This window comes from Ornithodoros turicata, chromosome 5 (genome assembly GCF_037126465.1).
Source record: "Ornithodoros turicata isolate Travis chromosome 5, ASM3712646v1, whole genome shotgun sequence".
Taxonomy (NCBI): domain Eukaryota; kingdom Metazoa; phylum Arthropoda; class Arachnida; order Ixodida; family Argasidae; genus Ornithodoros; species Ornithodoros turicata.
In genome coordinates, this window is record NC_088205.1 from 25,751,680 (window position 1) to 25,770,710 (window position 19,031).

Here is a 19,031-nt window from a genome sequence, read left to right on the forward strand (position 1 = left end):
CGAAGCAAGATACCGTACTGCTTCCACCCATGTATGTATCCCATCGGGTAATAGTGATCCAGAGTGGTAGAGCAACGTCCGTCTGCCTGTCTTTAAGGTGCACTTGAGGTTCACTGCGGGAATAAACTTGCTTACGGTATAGTGCAATCATTTCTGATCTCGTCGTACACAGGGTAAAGCCCGTGCTCAAAACATGTGACGTAAGTCGTGTTGGGATAGAACGGCCTAAGGTGCTACGCAGTAAACATGTAAGACACTGTTGTGAATGTCAGAACGAGTTCGTTCTCCACTGTTGGCTTCACGGACAGCAGGGACGCGTTGACAAAATATGCCATACGGCTCCTCCATTGAAGTTGCCTGTCGGCTTCGAAGAAAGGAGGTTGGGCAGAGTCTGTTCTTTTTTTAATTTTTGGTTTAAAAAAACTTGAAAATGTCTGGTCAGGCATTTATGGCCACTTACCCAAGCAGCACAATGTACCCAAAGTCGAGTGCAATAGGGGTGGACGGGAAGGTGGAAGGCCTTGAACAGACTCGTGAAACTGAAGAACATTGGTAAGAGACATACCGTCCACCCCTATTGCACTCGAGTTTCAGTACATTGTGCTGCTTGGGTAGTGAGAAAAAGGCACGAAAGGTCGAAAAAGGAACGAACGATACGCGTTTAAAACGTACTATTCGACCTGATAGAACATTAGAGAGTTTTAGCACACCGTTGATAACGTGGCTTGCGTCGACCGTATCAACCGGAACCAATCAGTGGATAAGATTCTGAGTCACGCACGAGTCGCTTTGGTTCCCATAGAGACGATAACTTTATCAACGGCATACTAAAACTCACTATTGCAAGGCATTATCTCGACGTTCCCTAAGAAGGCGTCTGCCTGAAAATCCGCTATGTGGTAATGGTACATTTATCTGCATAGCATGATGTGAAGTATCACAACCCCTCCATCGTCTCGCGCGGCCGGCAACGAGCCCAAGTAAAGTATGTCGCGTCAAAAAATTACTAGCGTCGCAGGTCGGGTTCGAACCCGCAACGTTGAAATCAGAAGCAAGACACGTCACTTCCAAATCCGTCGTCGTAACGCAGCAATCATTAATTTATGTGGTTTCGTTCTTCTTATCTCTCGCTCCGCGCGCGCTTTTAAGTGGAACGCTCGTCTTCCCCTGACATAAGAAAGTATTCGTAAAGGACATCATTAATGTCAGCCCGTTGCTCAATGCGACTGCTACTGACAGCGTCAGGGTTCGCTTCATTTACTCAAAAAATGACGCCTCCTAAGCGAGCGCGCAAAAAAGGAATAAACGTCGCCCCGTCGTGTCCTCATCCGGATTTAATTAAAAATTAAACTGATCTACATCCTGGCATACACTCGCCCTCTTAAAAAATATGTCTAAACTGAGCCAGCAGGTGAACGTAATAGGGAACTTTTTTTTTTTTCGTAGGTCCTACGGCTCTTTGGGTAATGCATCGGACAGGCGTGTCTGACGTCACGCCGACGACTAGGCCCGTTCTTTTGTTGTGCACGGAGGAACACGTGTTCAGGGATCTTGATCTGGATTTTGAACATATTGTGAATGGGTTGTACAGTGCCGGACAAAAGTTTACGGAACAGGCTCCGGTGCATTCCTTCCTTTGAGTGAAACGCTAGCAGTGAATGGTACCGTACGGACCCGCAAGCAGGTGACTAGGTTACCTATGCATATGTCTAAGTCCGTGCGGTCCCCATCGCTACTAGCGTGTCACTCTGACGAAGGAATGCGCAGGAGCCTGTTCCGTAAACTTCTGTCCAGACTTTTGCTACTTTCAAAGAACTTCGTTTGGACCTTCCTTTCGCCAGCACGAAAGAGCTGCCCTTGGACAGGTTCCCGAGGTCGAGGGGATACCTTTCAATTTAAGCTTTCGCGTCGACACATTACGGTCCTGTTGTCGGTTGATGAATTGATTCATCCATTCATTGACTGACAAGAAGAAAAATATGAAGAGGTCGTCTTGTTCCTACCCAACCGTGCAACTGCTTTTCTTAATAATTTCGTACAGTACACTTGTTTTACCGCCTACGGAACAAATACAGATAAACCTCCAGCAATCGTGGCAATCTAGACAAGACAAAGCAGAAACCACACCTCCGGTGCTGTCTAGGTCACCATATGACGCATCCACGTTAATATGCCCACGGCTTCCATACTTCCCTGGTTGTGTTTTGCTATTTTCTGTCTAACAAAGGGAATGCACTAGATGGAGGGAGTCTTCAGCCACTTAGGAAAAAATAAATACGTAATATTCCCTGACCTTCCAACTGACTGAGTTTGCAGATCAACTGCGTCTTTAAGGCAGTCATCAATGGACCGTTTACCTAATTGTAGCCCCAAAAGAACTTTAGCAAAGTCACTTAACTTTCCAGAGGCACCCTAAGAAAAAAAAGAATAATTTTGATTCTTTTTTTGGCACTAAATGCGTTGCCACAAAAATTAGTTCCTTTAGGGAGCAAATGAATATCACAGAGTGGGGTCTACGTTTCACGCTCCGTTCTAAGAATCCGAGGTACATAATTCGTGTGCATGAATGGAAATACTTTGAATTAAACCGTCTACCGTGATATGTCGAGTGATATAAAATCTCGCGACATGCATAGGGCACAAATTTCGCAAGAAAGAACCTCTGTTTTTTTCTCTGTGTAGATGGAAATTTGCTAAGTTAGCTAAGTTATATAGTTTTATTCCATCAAGTTCACGAAGAGCATTAATGTAGACTGTTGCATTCAGGAGACTAGTTGCCAAGTTCACTGACTATTTGCAGTCCCGGGGAGTAAATATTGGGGTTAGGGGACTAAAATCGGGAGTAATTACATACTAGGGGACTACAAGCTCGGGGGACTAGAAGAATGGGACTAGAAGTTACAATTACTCCCCACTTTACTCCTTTTTTCCTTACAGTGTAGGTGTCGGCACAGAAACCCCGGAAGCTGGTCCATGACGCATACTTACCCCTCTCAGGTCCCACATTCTTTCTCATTATCCTCTCACAATCTGTCCATATCTGTACATCGCTCATAGCAGTTGCTTCGCGGCGCTAACACGGCATAACATGGCTACCTCGTTATACGTTCTTCGCAAGATAAGTTAGAACGGGTAAACTTTTCCCAGTAGAACAAAGTCCAAACGAAATATATATAAAGAAGCTGACTTTATGCTCTCTTACACGTAACTACACAGATTCGCGGGCAGCGCTGCAGTGCATAGACAACATGGGCATCCGTGGCTCCTTGGCTTCGGTGGTAATGAACGACACTCAAGGTTTTAGAAGACAGGGGCCACCGGCTCACCCTCTAATGTGTCCCTAGCCACATTGGAATAAGAGGCAATGAGGTAGCGGATCGGGCAGCTGCTGCAGCTGGGTCATTCCACGGGGAATGGTCCAAGGTTGTCAATCCACCATCACCAATATGTTTTTAAAAAAATAGAGTGTGTGGGGGACACTGTCAGATTAATCGTACCGAATGTCCCGACTCGAAATATTGATTCCATGTGTTTTTAGAGCACCTCAGAGTTTGCGCCAGGCGAGAAAACCATACCACAGGTTTTCGTCCTCTTTTCGCGTGTGCTTGCTTCTATATACGAACCAATGTGGTTTTTATGTCATCCGACGATTATGCAGCATAAGTTAAGCAGGGCATGGGAAAGAACTCTCTCCCTCGCCCTCTAAAGTCGGGCCCAAATGTCGCCGTTTGTGCAACTTTTGTGATTTTATTCCGCGTTCCCTGCTTACCTTGTTGGAAAAGTAGGTACGGCTCCCTGTTTACTAGCACACGGGGAACGCTAACAAAAATTTTCGCATGTCTGGGATATACACTTGTTCTGTGAGAACCGTTGGTAAGAGACACACATCAAAACTTTGCATTTTACAGAAGAAGATTTCGGAATGTGGCAGACTACTTAAAAATCGCCGACCTACGTCATTCGATAGCACAATGCTTCAGCTACAACATATCAAAAATCTGGAGAATTACTTTTTGACAAAAGCGAGAAATGAATTTTTTTCTCGGCCATGGTTAGCTTGGCATTGGGCGCTGAGAAGCACCCTTCCAGGCACATTCTGGTCTGACGCGTTGTTAAGCAGAGACCCTTTAACAGGTTCGTTTTATATGCTTGGTACTACTGTCTTCCTGGGTTTTTCGGCGGTTCGTCTTTTGCTTACACCTGTGACGTGTATACTTCCGCGTCACACTAAAAGAGGCAAAAAGTAAAACCACAAGGTGTCCTGCCCAAAACACGCCCTGTTGAAAATTAACGCTCAGCACCGCTATTGTTGTTCTTAGGCCCCTTGCATACCGGGAAAGCTTTGCTCTGAGAAGAAAACGCGATTCTGCCCTCAGAAATTGGTTCGAAGTGGTGAAACTTCCTTGTCCCAGGCAATGCAATGCAGCGGCTGTGTCTTTCGGCAAGGATGGTCCTTTCTGCTGCAACTTCCCACAGGCAATTTATGCTCAGCGCGTCCTTTGCCCACATATACAAGTCCCTTGGTGTTAGGATCTGCCCCTCCTGCGGCCGCTGGAGACTGGCTTTGGCAGCGAGCCTTTTAACAGTTCCTCCTACTCCGTCGCACGGCCCCTTGCCGTGTGATGTTGCGTAGAAGTTCCAGCAAGCGCTCAGCGAAAGGACCATCCTTGTCGAAAGACACAGCCGCTGCATTGCATTGCCTGGGACAAGGAAGTTTCACCACTTCGAACCAATTTCTGAGGGCAGAATCGCGTTTTCTTCTGAGAGGAAAGCTTTCCCAAGTCACAAGTGTAAGCAAAAGACGAACCGACGAAAAACCCAGGAAGACAGTAGTACCAAGCATATAAAACGAACCTGTTAAAGGGTCTCTGCTTAACGACGCGTCAGAGCAGAATGTGCCTGGAAGGGTGCTTCTCCGCGCCCAATGACAAGCAAACCATGGCCGAGAAAAAAATTCATTTCTCGCTTTTGTCAAAAAGTAATTCTCCAGATTTTTGATATGTTGTAGCTGAAGCATTGTGCTATCGAATGACGTAGGTCGGCGATTTTTAAGTAGTCTGCCACATTCCGAAATCTTCTTCTGTAAAATGCAAAGTTTTCATGTGTGTCTCTTTCCAACGGTTCTCACAGAACAAGTGTATATCCCAGACATGCGAAAATTTTTGTTAGCGTTCCCCATGTGCTAGTAAACAGGGAGCCGTACCTACTTTTCCAACAAGGTAAGTAGGGAACGCGGAATAAAATCACAAATGTTGCACAAAAGGGCGACATTTGGGCCCGACTTTAGAGGGCGAGGGAGAGAGTTCTTTCGCATGCCCTGCTTAACTTATGCTGCATAATCCTCGGATGACATAAAAACCACATTGGTTCGTATATAGAAGCAAGCACGCGCGAAAAGAGGACGAAAACCTGTGGTATGGTTTTCTCGCCAGGCGCAAACTCTGAGGTGCTCTAAAAACACATGGAATCAATATTTCGAGTCGGGACATTCGGTACGATTAATCTGACAGTGTCCCCCACACACTCTATTTTTTTTAAAACATATTGGTGATGGTGGATTGACAACCTTGGACCATTCCCCGTGGAATGACCCAGCTCACCATCGCCGCTCAGCAGTCTCCATCATACTTTCGAATGGAGATAGGCGCACCCTCCTATCCGCGTTGACGTCGCCCTGGGCCCATCAGGAATGGTGTCATGACATCACCCGGTGGTCGCTTCTGTATGCTGTTGACCCAACGCTTTCATTTGACATGCCAAGCGGTTTCCCTCGCCTCTTTACGTCTCTAGTGCGTCGTTTACGCCTTAGCGTCGCATTCACCCCTGCACTCCGGTATAGGCTGGGCCACAGCACCACGGCGCTGTGTACAACTTGTGGTTTACCGGCAACAATCCGGCACATTCTCGAAGACTGCAGCCAGTAAGTACGCGAGCGACGGGCCTTTAAATCTCAACTTGAAATGCTGGATCAGAGGCCATTCAACATCTGCAAAGTTCTCGGCCCATGGAGTAACCCTGGACACCAGTGCCGTGCACTTGGCGCTCTTCTTTCCTTTCTGAGGGCCACCGGCCTCCTTCACGAACTGTAGGGATTTCCTTCCCTCGTCATCCTTTCATATGAACCTTTTTGGAATGGGGTAGGATCCTGCACTCAACGCAGGGAAACATCCCACATCATCATCATCCATTCATCTATGTTGTTATTGTTACACGTAACTAGTCATACTTGGATACCTATAACAACGTCACCCGCGGTGACGCACACCCAGCGACGAAGTTTACTCCGATCAGCCGCTGCGGAAGTTGCTCAGCCGCTTATCGTGTCACCCCTGTCGACCCTTGAGCCTAATGAGAGCGTCTTTCTTTCTGTAATGCGCTTCCTTAACCACGATTAGCGTCAAGGACTTTCTACGGATGAACGTCGCTCCCTTCCGCTATGACAGCTCGCTAGGACCTTTCTCTGTTTATTCGGTAATTAAGCGTCATTAACACAGTGACACGCAAACGTTTGCTGACACAACAACTTCTGAGATACATGATCTCAATAAGACAATAATCCCCGCGTATATGAGTGACGTTTGATACAGCATAATTGGACATCCTAATAGGCATCCATCTTCGCTGTGTACAGCACGTAAGATGGAACACAGTTACCGCGAAGTCGTACCACGGCTGCACGATTAGACTGGCTGTCGGTATTTCTAAGCAGTTTCTCCCAATAAATTTTCAATTTCGCCAAACGACGCAACAGAGTTGCGACATTTCAGTCACGTAAACCGGATAAATGCAAAGGAAAAAAAAACGGTTATCTGCATCGACTTGGTCTTACGGCGAACGGGGTAGACGCCCAGAAATTCGGCACCGCGAATAGCAAAAGTGAAGCGGTTGTGACGTCACGGCAGACATTCCTGCCGTGGCCGCAGGACGTGTCACGTGTTTATGATGGCCAATATAGGAATGGCCCCATGTTGACGTTGACTTCTTTTTAATACTCAGTCAGAAACCATTTCAGTGGAGTTACGTGAGTCATAAAGATATTACAGCCCCATTACGTATTTGGTTTTCGAGAGGTGAGGAAGATGTGATTAGCTGCAGTGTAGGAGAGGATAACCAAGATGAAATGAAAGTAGCAATAGCAAGGAAATGACCGCGTAGCGAGCTGTTTCGGTCCCACTTCTTCGGGCGCGGCATTCGACTGCGTACCGACACTCTAAGAAAAAACGGAGTGAAATAGGGATTAATTGCAGGTTCTATAGTCCCCTAGATTGCAATTACTCCCAACTTTTGTCCCCTCACCCCGACATTTACTCCACAGTACTGCAAATTGTCACTGAACTTCGCAAATAGTCTTCCAAAAGCAACAGACTACGCAAATATGTGCTCTTTTTCAGTTTGATGGCATAAAGCTGTATAACTCAGCCGACTTAGAAATTTTCCACCCACAGAGAGTAAGAAACAGTTAGGGCTTCTTTCTTCGCAAATTGTGCCCTATGTATGTCGCAAGATTTTATATCACTCCATATATCACTGTTGACGGTTTGATTCGAAGTATTTTCATGCATGCGCACGAATTATGTACCTGGAACTGTTAGAACAGAGCGTGAAATGCAGTCTCCATTCTGTGACATTCATTTACTCCCGAAATGGACTATTTTTTGTGGCAATGCATTTAGCCCCCAAAATGTGTAAAATTGCTCTTTTTTTTAAAAAGTGTACCAACGTCTGAATGACGTGGGCAGATCGCAGATTTCTCTTGCTCTGCTGATCCCCTCCTGGATTCCCTCTCCGATACATGAAATCGTTCTTTCCCCTTCAAGACAAAACTCTTCCCGGGGCCGCAATATTAAACCTTCCTCGCGATTATTTGTAACATGCTAACACACGAATTTGTTTGTCATTCACCAGCGTGTCCCGGTCTTCGTGGACTATCCTTGCACGTAACTGGCATGAGAAAAATAGAACTCCCGAGAGGGAGCAAAAAGAAAACACCTAGGCACATCAGTCTTCGACCTTCAAGGACTTGCCCCGCTCAAATGAACTGGGAAAGAGATTCTTTAGGTCGCCGTTTTTAATTCCTACCGATTCTGTACCGAAATCAGCGTCTGACAGAGTTATTTTTCCCCCTTCACAACACGTAACATGAAAGTGAATATCATCGTAAAAGCATGTTATAACTGCTTCAGTAAAACGCAAGTCAGTGGTCTTCGCCTGATGCACGATGCTGTGCGCTAGAGCTATGTAGGTTATTCAAAAAAAAAAAAAGGCTGGAGGCCTTTAGGTCCCAGAAAACGTTGCCAAAAATAAAACGTAATTCGATTACAGTTACTTGTCAAAGGTCATTAATTCCCTCTTGAGTGCTTCAAGCCGTGTGCATTTAAAGTTGACCACACATTACACACTCTTCCATAAAATAATGAAAAAGAAAGTTTTTTCGTACCAGAAGTTCAAAATCGACAAAACAGGCTATTTTACATAAATGTTTACATGAACCATGCAATTAAAGTACACGTGAAAAACGGAATACCTCGACGGGGCTGAAACAGAAAGAACATCTAATTTTATGGCACTAGACATGTTCTAAACCTCAAGGTATACATACAGATAATCAAAAATTAAATTTATCAAAACAGTTAAAAGTTTACATCGTTGTAGGTGAGATGAATGACCACATGCGCAATTCACATCTTTTAAGAGTATTATATTTCAATTTATTAATTTAATTTCAGTTAAAAAATTAAAATATCAATTAATTCTTAAAGAAGTAAAAACCATACGCTACGAGAAACTTTAACGCTGTCAAAAATTGAAACCTAACTAGCATAAATCATAGTAGAAAGTAACTCCCCCTTGAGTACAAGTTACAGGCAAAATGTAATTACATTACAGCTACAGTTACGCACTTTGGAACATATTTAGACGCAATATTTCATTACGCTAGACGTAACTGATTACGATAAATCAATTACTCCGATTTAATCACCTCACGCTCGCTATCAACAGAGCGCGCTCAGTTTCAGAGCAGTGCGGCCCTCAAATTGCATCACCGAAAAGATCATGGACTGAAACGTACATCGTGTTAAAGTTATACAGGATATAGACTATTCCGTTGTACTTCGTGCAGGACATTGGATGTCACATGACAATACGCGCCTCATTAACGCATCGTAAATAAATAAATTGTACAGGATCGTATTGACACTCCCGCTACACAAAAATGAAAAAAAGAAGAAACGAAAAAGAAAGAAGAAAGGAAAAAGACGTGGATAACGGCCATTTCCCCGAGGATGAAGAAGAAGAAGGAAAAAGAATCGGAGCTCACCTTGGCAACATTAAACGGGTAGACTATTCCAGCTATTCGCGACCATACTCGCACTCACGCAGCGACTGAGGAAGCCGTTAGATACAACAAACTCCTCTGAGTCAGGCACAGAGTCAGCCGGCGAAAGGCAACACATGTTAGAAGGCACGCCGTATACACAGCGGAAGGATGGCCTTCCTTCTCCATTGCCTGCCACTGACGACCACAAAGCAGACGACAGTCATCTCGACTCTTTATTATCCCCCGTATGCACACGCGTTGCGCGTCTCCATGGGCGGAGACGGTGCCATTGAATTTCGCTGGGAAAACACTGACGCATTCGTCATGTGCTTAGCGTACGGTTCATCGTGTGGATGACACTGATAACTGCCGCACGTTCAACTATAGAAATCGAGTGTAGCTATTTGAAAATTACATTTATTATTATTCTGATCGAAACGGGGAATGATCGAAAATAATACAAGGGACCAACTTTCGTTCTTCCTATTAGACATCCTCAAACTGCGTCATACGTTTTCTATCTTTTATTTATTTTTTCTTTTGAAACCGTGTTAGCGCCGCGAAGCGACCGTGGTTATGAAGGGCGTAATAAGGTGGTCAGGCGGAGAAGAGGACAGCAAGTGGGAGTAGGAAAACGGGAGGCGGGTTAGTTTGCGTCCTGGGTGAACCTTAGGGAAACTGGGCCGCTATTCGTCTGGAAAGACTGTCGGAAAACCCAAGGAAAACCTCAGACAGCACAGCTGGTGGTAGAATTCGAACCTACAACCTCCCAGTCTTCAGCACGACCTTGATTGCGACAACGAGCGGATGCTCGTTTTCTGTCGGTAGTAACTATTTTCTTGTGAGTGCAACTTGTTCCATGTTTGCACTTTGTTGTATCTTGTTTTGCTTGTTCCTTATGTCTTTCTATACTGCCTTCATAAACGATCGGGAAGACGTCAATTCTACGTAAAAAGAAGGGAAAACGATGCTGGGTGCACAACCCAGATGTCTGGGTACCGAGACCATTCTTCGCTAAATTACTTCCTCAAAGCGAGAAATCTGAGCTTTATGCGAAGCGTCGTAAACTCGCTCTCGAGTACCACGTGTTCACACATTACAACTAGAGAGAGAGAGAGCATGCTCACGGTTTTTCTGTACGGCTTGAAACTCATTTATTTTTTAATTAAGCCCATGTTGGCGCCGCGAAGCAACTGTGGCCACGGCTTGAAACAAGAGGTAACGTTTTGGTACATTCTAGAGACAGAGCTGCACAAACGTCACCACGCAACACGGTCAAAGTCAGCTACTGCGCAGGGCAAAAGCCTTGCTACAAAGGGCCTCGTGTGTTAGGTTTAAACCTCGTGAGGCCGTTTTCTCCCCCAATTTGTATCATCGTCACTTCGGGTAAAACCCGAAAAAACACGAGTACGAACTTTCCCAACGCAAATTCAGCCAGCGGGTACCGGAGAACGCTGAGGGATGAGCACTCAGCAGAGTTGCTCGTGTTCACCGGAAATGCGAGAAGCGCTTTCTCCCGAAAACCTGCTTTTCCACGAGACATCGCTCCATTTGACCATGTTTTGCTGGTATTGAAATAAAACTCGATTTTTGCTCTCCCGATTTCAAAAAAAAGAAAAGGAAGACACCCGACACAAGGGTGCAATAATAGCTATAGCCCCTGAGTTCAGAAGGGACCGCAGGAAAAAAAAAACAGCATTGTACATCAAGAACTTACATATCTGGTAGGAATGGCTCGATACGCAGCTTCATATTCCTTATGATCCCCACACGTCCGGGCACACCCTGCACACGTTCCTATGATCCCTACACGTCGAAAACATGGTGTCATGATTAAGTGTGGAATAACACGGCTTTTAGGTTTTTTTGGCCTGATTTCCGACATCTTGAGTGTGAAATAAATTTATCAATCTATATACTGATAATCCGAAGCTTTCCACAGGCGCCATGAAGGGAGTAAGAGTCACGTTGTGACGCGTGTTGTGCGTCGCGTTTTGCGCCTGCATTGGCTGCAACAATAGTTACTATCACTATCATAATAGAGATTACGTATTTATTGCGTACGCGCACCGCTCGCCCACTCCTTCGATGGTGGTCCGCTAGGAATGTTTCGTATATCTAACACTCCGCAAGCAGGTCAGCTGTCTGCGCAGCCCCCGGTTTCCCTCTCTCCCCTATTGCCCGTGGAGCGACCTCATTGGTCCTACTCCCAATAAGAGGGTAATATTTCAAGGTTGAGACGCACGCGGTTTCTTCTGTGGACATATGCCGCCCTTATTGCTGCTTTGTGAGTGGACAGACACTTGGTCACGTGGTAACTTCCCTGCGCAGTGGTTAGCATGCTGGCCATGTCACGTCGAAACTGAAAGGTACCCGGGTTCGAAGCCGTGTGCCGGCTGTGTTGTCCGGGGCTTTTCCTTGGTTTTCCTCAGGTGCTGTCAGAGATATGGCGCACAGTTCCTTAGAGAGTTAGTCGTGACGTTGACCACATCTGTGATGCAGACTACGACGACCTCTTTCAACAAATACGAAACGATACGTCGGTGATCCATTCTTAGTCTAAGTCATCCTACAGTTGCGAAAGTTACATACTGAACAACTTGTCATTTTGTTCTGTTTTCCTCCTGCGCGGATATATTTGTTGTATGTTATGTATCATAAACTTCCGTAAATCCACCAGACGACTCATCGCCGGATGTTTCGAAAATGAAGGAGAGAAGAAAAAAGAAAAAGCGGACGAGCAACCCGCACTGTGCATTAGCAGGACTGTAGCAAAATATCATTCACATCGAGGCGACGATGAACTAAATATCTTGATTGAAACGGCGCATGCACCGACTCTCTGGAAACTAGCTGTACATAAGAAAATGTGCGCAATTACCGGTGTACGCTTTTTATCTTGGCGCTATTGTTACACACCTCAATGGGCACTAAAACGAAGATGCAGATTATACGTGCAGACATACGTATAAGGCAAATCGAGCACTGCACGGCGCCTATTATACAGACGACGGAACTGAGAAAATGCTTCGTTTCCTAGCTGTAGAACGGGCCTCCCCAGAAACCACTCTCAGTACCAGCGTTAGTACAGTGCAACTAGCACGTTTAACAACCGTGTGTGCGACTCCAATTACAAGCCTGAGACTGTGACGGCACTCCGAAGAGATCAAACCATTTACGTCGCAATGCAACGCTCTGTCCTGTGTGTCTTTACTTGTCCGTGCAAGGTTGTCAGGAATTAAATGTGAGACACACTGTTAGACATGACGAACGTTGAGGAAATTCCTCAGTGGCTTCGGCAGTGCTTCAAGTACACGCTGCTGAACGTGGCTCGTTCGTAGAGCACTGGCAAAGGTACTGAGGACAGCACTTCACTGAGCACAGCACAAATTTTCTCAACGCTCGCGCTCCCAGAACTGCTGGTCAACGTGCGGCTTAGCGAAACTGGACCCAGTGAAGCCCAGGCAGTTCCCTCAAACACTAGCACACACCAAGAAGGAAAAAGAGTAATCCTAGTCATTTGGGGAGTAGATGCATCCCCCTTCAATCCCTATCAACCGAAATCGATGCACGTATTTTACGAGTTTTCAGTATTTTCCTGTTGGCACAGGTTGCGCGGCCGGACGCCGGGGGAGGACCACGGTCGGCGATCGACTCGCATGACATTGCTTCAGGCTTGGCGACAGGAAGCCGCATCTGTGCCACGGAAACGGGAACGCGCTCTTGTCGTCACACTGTTGTCAGACTGACGTGGCGCGTACGTCATCCTGCGCAGGAAAGCCTACTCGCGTGAATTTCATTAAATCATAACGCTCGAGCTGTCTGAAACTAATGCAGGGACCTGAAAAAGTTCGAAGTACACTATACTACCTGCAACAGATATCAACAAATCGATACTTGAAGAGCTAACTATCCTTTCTATATATATATCAAATGAAGTGTCATTATTTAAGTAATGAGTAACCCTTTAAGATGAACAAAACTGCCGCTGTCCTCTGTGTTCAGGACGACAGTACTCAATTTACAATTGGTGCAGCTTCCTTATGCTGCCGCCTCATCGCCAACGCAGTCGACGACAACCCGGAGATCAAATGACAGCGTCCCGAATGCAAACATGGAAGTCACGCGAACATTCTTTTTACGCCGATTACGATAAGCTGACACACACGTTATGTGAGAAACTCGTTGCTTATGTGCCTGTGTTGAGCTGACACGACAACCAGAGCAGTGTTATACACATTTGTATTGCACTGTAGGTGAATTTGTACGGTAATTTGCTCCTTATACTGTGTATTCACACGAGTGACATCCTCACGGAAGATTCTAGTGGAAGAAAAAGCAAAAACACTACTCACAGAGACGAAGTTCCGTCCCATGTTATGTTGAGCATTCACACGGTGCGGAATGTCGGGAGTGGCGTACTGCGCACTTAGCAGACGACACTTCGCAGACGACACCGCCAGCGTCTTTCCTGCCGTCTGCTACAGAATATCATGTGACTGTGTTGGAGGATATTCCCCACGGTTAGCAGTGCACGTAAACACTGGATGTTGAGCGCTCGCGCTCAGAAAGCTATGACGTTTTTCGCGTCTTCCGCTTCTGTGGGGAATGTCGCCTGTGTGAATACACGGATACTCGAGCGGGATCAGAGAAGCAAAATGTCAAATGCGCAATTCTGGTGGCAAGTGCATGCCTTTAGCGTTGTAGTAAAGTGTCAAGTGAACGGTTTGTCCATTCCATAGACTCACCCAGTTGGCGTACTCATCGCAGGACTCAAAGGCATCATCGTCATCATCGTCGTCGTCGTCGTCACCCTTTGGTTAGTATTACACACCATTCAGGAAGGTTCAGAAAACCAGGTGCAGGCAAAAATGGACGACGATAACCAACCAAGGAAGAAAAAAAAGGAAAAAGGAAAACTAAGCAGAATGTCAAACAATGCCAAACCAAACAGAATGGTGTTAAGAAACGCTGTCAGGGTCCGAAACGCACTCGAACGCTTCATGTCCAAAAGGGGCGGGCAAATATGCAAAGACAGGAGGGAGTGCACAGTAAGCTTCTAACACTGCTCTGCTATGGTGTAAATTTTTTCACACCATGCAGAAGGCAGTTTTGTAAATCATTCTCCTACATGGTGTAATTTAGAACAGCACCATTTCAATGGGAACATTCTACAGTAAACAAGATTTCATGGGGATGTATTTCATTTAAAACACTTCAGATGGGTGTTTTGCAAATACCTTTCTCAATACTGTTATTATACCTTTCGGTTGAGCACGTCGAATAAAAAAAAGAGCATGTTGATTTACAAAAACGACCACTTTCACACGCTGAAATGTATAGGGTTTAAGGGTATAGGGTTGAGGCCAGGACAGTTAAATGAACTCTGAATATGCTAAATTCAACCCAATGGCAACTATTAGAAATATTGGGTGGGGGGTAAAGATGATGCTGATTTGCCTCGGGGTGCCGCGACGCCCATACACTGTTAAATACGGAGGATCGCCACAGAACATGCCGGCCCAAACAAAACTGTCATTTTGGAATTATACCGCTCTCTCTCCCGATTGGCTGAAAATGAGGGGCATACGCCCTGCTCTCTCCCCAAGTCAGGGGCAACGAACAGAATCATTCTGTGGAGTCGTTGGCCTTGAGCATGTAATATGGAAAACTTCTGTTTTTAGAGTGTAGGGCGCTGTACAATGGAAGTGTAGTTTAATGAAGGCGACTATTTGGTAAAAGGGGAAAGACACGGCGTCCTTTCAATTGCGCTTCGGGCATCAGACAGCGTAGAAGACAACAACAGGCAAGCATCAAACACCAAGAAAGAGGCAAGGAAAACAACTGTTCATGCAACAGTATACACAAGGAGCATCTGGCTACGTGCGACTGAAATGTTACGACATCGTCGTAATTGCCGCGGGAGGCATTGTAGGTAGCTGTTCCTGCGAGCTATTTCCAGCTTCGAACGCGCCATGAGTGGTTTAGGCAAAATGAACGACAGATTCAGCCCTGTTGCTCATAAAAGTCAGATGATTTCATGGTTGCCGTCATGGAGCATATCAAGACTCAATATCAAGGTAGATCATACGTGTTCTTTGTCCACCATTCGCTTTTCGGCCATGGGACCATACGAAGAAGTGAACACGGCTGAAACGGGATGTAAGATATTTATGTTTTTAACTTTATTAGGCTATCCACGTACAGCATGCGTACCTATATGTATTTATAAAGATCGATTCTGCCCAATACAAAAGTGACTGCTCCCGCTCCTAGGAGGCATACCTCGCTCTCGGACGGTTGTCGTGACATTTCACTCTAGCGGTATTACATCCTTTGCAAAGTCGTTCAGGAGGCTGTGCTTTCTAGTGTAATGTGCAAATGTTATCAGAGAAGCAGCGCGCACACGCAAATTCTGACATAGACCAGAGCAGTCACACACTAGAGTGTTCAGAGAGAACCTCGTGATGCAACAATGCTGGCTGTTACATGAGTCACGTACACACAGTGAGCCACTTTTTGGTGCACTGGAACCATCTCCTCCATTGACATCATTCCTTTCAGCGCACAGTGAAGAACAGGCTCATGAGATCGAGAGATGCGACGTCGGCACGCTATAAAACTCTTGGGACACGCCGACATACAACGTCCCTTCCTCCCATTTGATATGGCAGGAATGGGCGATGTTCACCTCATGTAGGTGATTCAACCTTTTGCTTGCCGAACGTACCCCGTCCGAATGACGACATGAAGTTCTGTAACGCTCTCCTTGAGAGCGTTTGTAGTAAGACAGAGTTTCTGTCGGCGCAAAGGAGCTACCGGGTATGGCACGATACCCCAGCGTTCCAAACCCAAATCTCCAAATCCACAATTCCAAAATCAAAGCTTATACGCGAAAGCGATATGGAGAGCCGTTTATTTGGCCAACGGATCAGCGTTTATGAAAAGCAGCTCGGTCGCTACAAAACACGTGCCCTCCCACGAAATGACCGCCCCTTTACCTCTTTTGAGGACCCAAAAGTGCGTAGTTCTGGTTTCACCTCGTTCCATTTGTTTCTTCACCCACCACATCATCATCCCATTTATGTGTGTGTGTTGTTTCTTCATTTGTATACCAAAGTTTGGCGATTTCAATCTCAAAACACGTGCTCGTTTTAGTATTTTTGAGAAAGAGTGTGGATTCAAATAATGGTGGCCTCCAATTCTCTACTCCCTCATTTTCGCGATAACATCTACAGGACAAGTTAATTAATGAAGTTTAGGTAATTAGTCGTCCGTCGAGGAGTTAAATGTTCCTTTCCACAGGACGTACGCATGGGACCCGACCTAAAAATGGCATCAGTGGCAGCTCTCTGTCTTTTCTTTTTCTTTTTTTATATATATCTGTAATGGATAAAAAGCACCCCGTATAGTGACAGTAGTGAGACCTGGTTAGTCCAATTTTGTTGACTACAGGTCACCTCGTGTGTTCTAGTACCGGCATTAGGCTGTTTTGGGATTTCGAACGTCTGGGATTTTGAACCTGTGGATTCTTAACTGTAGGATTTCGGGAACCCCCGTGCCACCCACTTGATGACAATACGTACCATACACACACGTCCTGTAAGGGAGCCTGCCTCCATAGTTAGGTTCATTATTTGACAATACACACGTCTCTTCGTCCTGAATGATAACGAGTCCACAAACGCAGTGACGTGAAGGGTATGGAGCTCCACTTCCAGTGTAGGGGCTCTCCTTATCATGTCATGGTTCTTGAGTAACCATCTGATCACAAGGTACAATATCCCCCAACCTCGCTATTCTTACTTTTTTTCTTTTTTTTTTTGTATGTGTGTGTGTGATCCGCGCGGTCTATCAATTCATTTGAGGGAATAGTGGGTATCGCAAAGAACATACGTTCCAGCAGGTGAAGGTTGGTGGCTGCAACGTACGTAAAAGTCAAGCGTTCCGCTCTCAGCATAAAGACTATTAGAGAGTTTACGGGAACCGGTTGAGCACGCCCCGTGCGATCAGTTGGGAGAGAACGCATCGACGCGCGTGCGCTTGACCACGTGGGTACTGTCTTTCCCGGGCGGTGATCCTCCAGGCCTCTTCGAGATGACGATCGGTTCGCTTCCGATCGTTCTCTTTCGGGGCTTCCCGAATGGAGCTCAAGCATGGCTGACGCAGACGCGATGAAGTCCGTCTACTCTGCAGCAGCCAAATATTCCGCAGATGGCGTAATGGTACCACGCAAAGCTCTGTTCCTGGAAAATCTCGCGGTTAATATTTCTGGGTCGTCATTCAGACTAGAGGTCAGAAACCCGCCGTAGGAAATTTCTGAAAAGACCGCTGCCACCATCTTGAATGTTTATTACACGTGGGGAAGCAGTGGTGACTTAGAACTTCAAATATTCCATTTTGTAAACTGTACAATGTGTTAAGAGTCGAATGTACATGTTAGAGTACTTTACTATTCATCTGTGAAATAATCTTTGCAGTGTGCCGGAAAATGTTTTTCTTTTAGTCTTCACGAGAGATGGCGCCACATGTATCGTAGTGGTTGTTCCAATCTAGAGTCACTGTACCGGGGGAAGAGTACCGCAACCGCTCCGCGTCGTCTGCTCCGGCAGCCATATTGCTTCCAAGCCGCCGCGGATCGCGTGTTAGGATAGCTGTAGTCAGTGTTACATCGCGTTGATTTTGCGGCTGTGCACCAAAAATTTTGTGACTTCCTGTGGTGGGACTCGGCTAATACTTAATGAAACAGGGCACAAGCGTCACTACAGTATAGTTTGTTGTATTCTGTAGCTAACACACGAATTATGTTGGCGCGTGTTCGCCTCTAAAAGGCATCGTCGAGTCTCGTTTGTGCCCTATAGATCAGTTTTTTTTCTTTTAGTCCACTTGTTTTGTGGACATAAAACTATAGTGCTCGTGTGTGCAGCTTCAGGTTGACGTAAATAACCTCCACCAGTTATATTCTCATCTCTTCGCAATTAAATTTCTATTTCACACGTTCAATGGCTATGTGAATGCCAACGTTTTTTCACGCGCATGTAAAGTGCTGTGAATTGTTCTTCCAATCCCCCGCTCCAACGCAAGCAGTTGTTTCAAGCAGTTGTTGTCACAGAACTTTGTGACGGTGTTGTCTTCCTCTGCAAAGTTGATTCACTCACAATTCCAGCTCAATATTTAGGAATAGTTTTCATAACACAATATTTAGGAATAGTTTTCGTAAGTTTCAATAGTTCTCATAGTGCATATCTGCATATATTTCGACGCATTACCATCCTCCACTGCCCCTTGATCTTACACTATGTTATCATCAACTTCAGTGTGCAAGTCTTTTGGTGACTCCTCGGAAAACTCTGCGTGCGAAGAACTGGGGATAGGAGCCTTCCTCAGCCTCGTAGGTGTTCGGTATGCAAATCTCCTTGTCCTCGAAGTCGTCGCGTGTGAAGTGGTCCTGATAGTGGCGTTTTGTTAGCACCGCAGGACAGGGAACGCAATGGAAAGATCCAACAAGCACTACTTTGATACGCACGGCTGTTCTTCGCACAGTTGAACTGTTATTCAATACTGTGTGCAAAGGTTCTGCAATGAAAAATGAACACGCCACGAAATTTACCTCGATCAAGCGTGTGTTATTCGTAGGCGCGAAGTTCTTCCAGCACGTTCTGTGCCGATCTACGCGTCTCTTCACTTTTGCCCGTCGGAATGCAGAAAAACG

At 45.8% G+C, this 19,031-nt stretch overlaps 1 protein-coding gene across 3 annotated transcripts in view; it reads right to left on the reverse strand.

The window, feature by feature from the left end:
• The window catches only part of LOC135394239 (ankyrin repeat and SAM domain-containing protein 1A-like), a 123,081-nt gene that overhangs the window by 51,677 nt on the left and 52,373 nt on the right, over nucleotides 1-19,031 (reverse strand). For 2 of the 3 annotated variants that reach the window (XM_064624880.1, XM_064624882.1), the window contains exon 11: nucleotides 14,068-14,133. The exons of the other annotated variant lie outside the window; for it this stretch is intronic. In XM_064624880.1, coding sequence (XP_064480950.1) covers nucleotides 14,068-14,133 — 66 coding nt within the window. The remainder of the gene's footprint in view (nucleotides 1-14,067; nucleotides 14,134-19,031) is intronic. 3 annotated transcript variants of the gene reach the window in all.